Source organism: Geospiza fortis, unplaced genomic scaffold, assembly GCF_000277835.1.
Source record: "Geospiza fortis unplaced genomic scaffold, GeoFor_1.0 scaffold154, whole genome shotgun sequence".
NCBI classification, from domain to species: domain Eukaryota; kingdom Metazoa; phylum Chordata; class Aves; order Passeriformes; family Thraupidae; genus Geospiza; species Geospiza fortis.
In genome coordinates, this window is record NW_005054397.1 from 2,876,613 (window position 1) to 2,878,326 (window position 1,714).

Genomic DNA, 1,714 nt, shown 5'->3' on the forward strand with positions numbered 1-1,714 from the left:
TCTACTTACCTCTTTCCCCACCCTTACACTGTATGACAAACCCTTTCTACCTCATCCTTCAGCACATATTCTGAGAATTTGTTGTTTCCATCGACCTTAGTAAGTAGTTGATATGGAGGAAGAATAGATTGGAAGGCATTTTAACCAGCATGAAATTGGATACAAGTTGGAGACCTTTCCCTCTGACAGCTCACAGTGACACACGAGATAGGAGCTCCTTTTGATTCACAGAAAATGCAGAATTCAGAAAAAAAATTACATTTTTGCAGCAGTAGACGAAGCTACTTCTTTGTCCCACAGAATAGTCAGCCATCCCCTCCAGTCATTTTCCACCAGAAAGAAACTTAGACAGTGAGACTCACAACAAAGATGAGCCTCTGAAAGTAGCCTAAGAACCGAGGAAACTGCAGGGGCTTGTAAATATTACCCGGCAAGAGCCAAGGCAGCTTGTCCTCATGAAGGATTGCTTGTAATTATCCATACTAAAGACCTTAATCTTAAATGGTTTGATCTGCTCAGGAGATAAACCAAACCAGTATGCTTACACAGTTGAGTTAATCTCTTTATGCACTGGGATTTGTTATGACTGTCATTCGTCTCTAAGACTTTTTAGTTCCATGCACACATATGGCAATGGGGTGGGAAGGCTGACAACTATTCCCTCTCATGGCAGTCACTGAGCTTCTGCTGGGCTGGAATACGTGACACTGACCTGTGCTGAGGAAACTCCTCTCATCCAGGTGTTAGGCAGGAGATCTTTAGGTCTGTTTCAAGCTTTGTATCAGCTCTGCAGCTTTCTGCTATTTTCCTCACTACCTTCTCCACCATCACCCTGGCTGGCTGTGACTCAGACTCATCCATTCTCCTCCATGCTTGGAAAACAGACAGCAATGAACGCAGCTGCACACCAAGGAAAGTAGTTGGTCTCCGTGGTGTTTTATGTGCAAATTGTGAGAATGTGCAGAGGAAAACCAGGCCAAGTGCTGTGTTAAATGAAAGCAGCCCGGCTGCTCCAGAAGCGGCCAGCCCCGATCAGTACGGGACTTGCCAGGGCAAAGCCTTTCGCCAGGTGTTCCTCACAAGCAGGCCCTACAAATAACATTGGTGAGGCAGGGTTCATGATTCCTGCCACGGGCTGGGAATGCCTGGACTCTGAGACACTGAAGGCACGGCCATCGGGGAGGCTGCACTATCCAGAGCTGCCCTCAGCGTCCCAGCTGCCCAGGGAGCTGTTCCCAGGCAGCCCTGGAGCCACAGACGACTCCGTGTCCTCTCTGTTCTCACAGTCCATAGAGCTTCCGCATCACGGGCAGTGCTGGTGGGGCAGTTCATGGCTTCAGCCCCCATTATCTCCCGGGGGCTGGGATCTCTGCTCCCCGCAGACACCCCGGGCGCTGCCGTGTCTCGGCCTCTTGAACACGAGGGAGGCGCTCACAGCGCCCCGCTCCCCAACGGTGCAGCCAAGCACCTGCACGGCACTGGGCACTGCTCTGCTCTTGGAGGCGGCTGGAGAGGGCAAACCCCTCAACCCTCGCTTCGTGCTCTCAAGCGAGGGCGGAATTATCCCTTCCCTAGCTCCAAGGCGGGATCAGGAACCAGGAAACGAACCGTCAGGAGGGACCAAAAACCCCCTCCGGCTCCGCAACTCCCGCCGGGTGACCAATCAGCGCCGCGGAGGGGCGGGGCCACAGCCCAGGAGCCAAACCCCTCCCCG

General features: G+C 52.6%; 1 protein-coding gene across 1 annotated transcript in view; it reads left to right on the forward strand.

Moving 5' to 3' along the window:
• The first annotated feature begins 992 nt into the window (after nt 1-992).
• BPHL (biphenyl hydrolase like) overlaps nt 993-1,714 on the forward strand; it is a 20,032-nt gene continuing 19,310 nt past the window's right edge. Inside the window, exon 1 of the mRNA XM_031060980.1 lies at nt 993-1,641. Coding sequence (XP_030916840.1) covers nt 993-1,641 — 649 coding nt within the window. The remainder of the gene's footprint in view (nt 1,642-1,714) is intronic.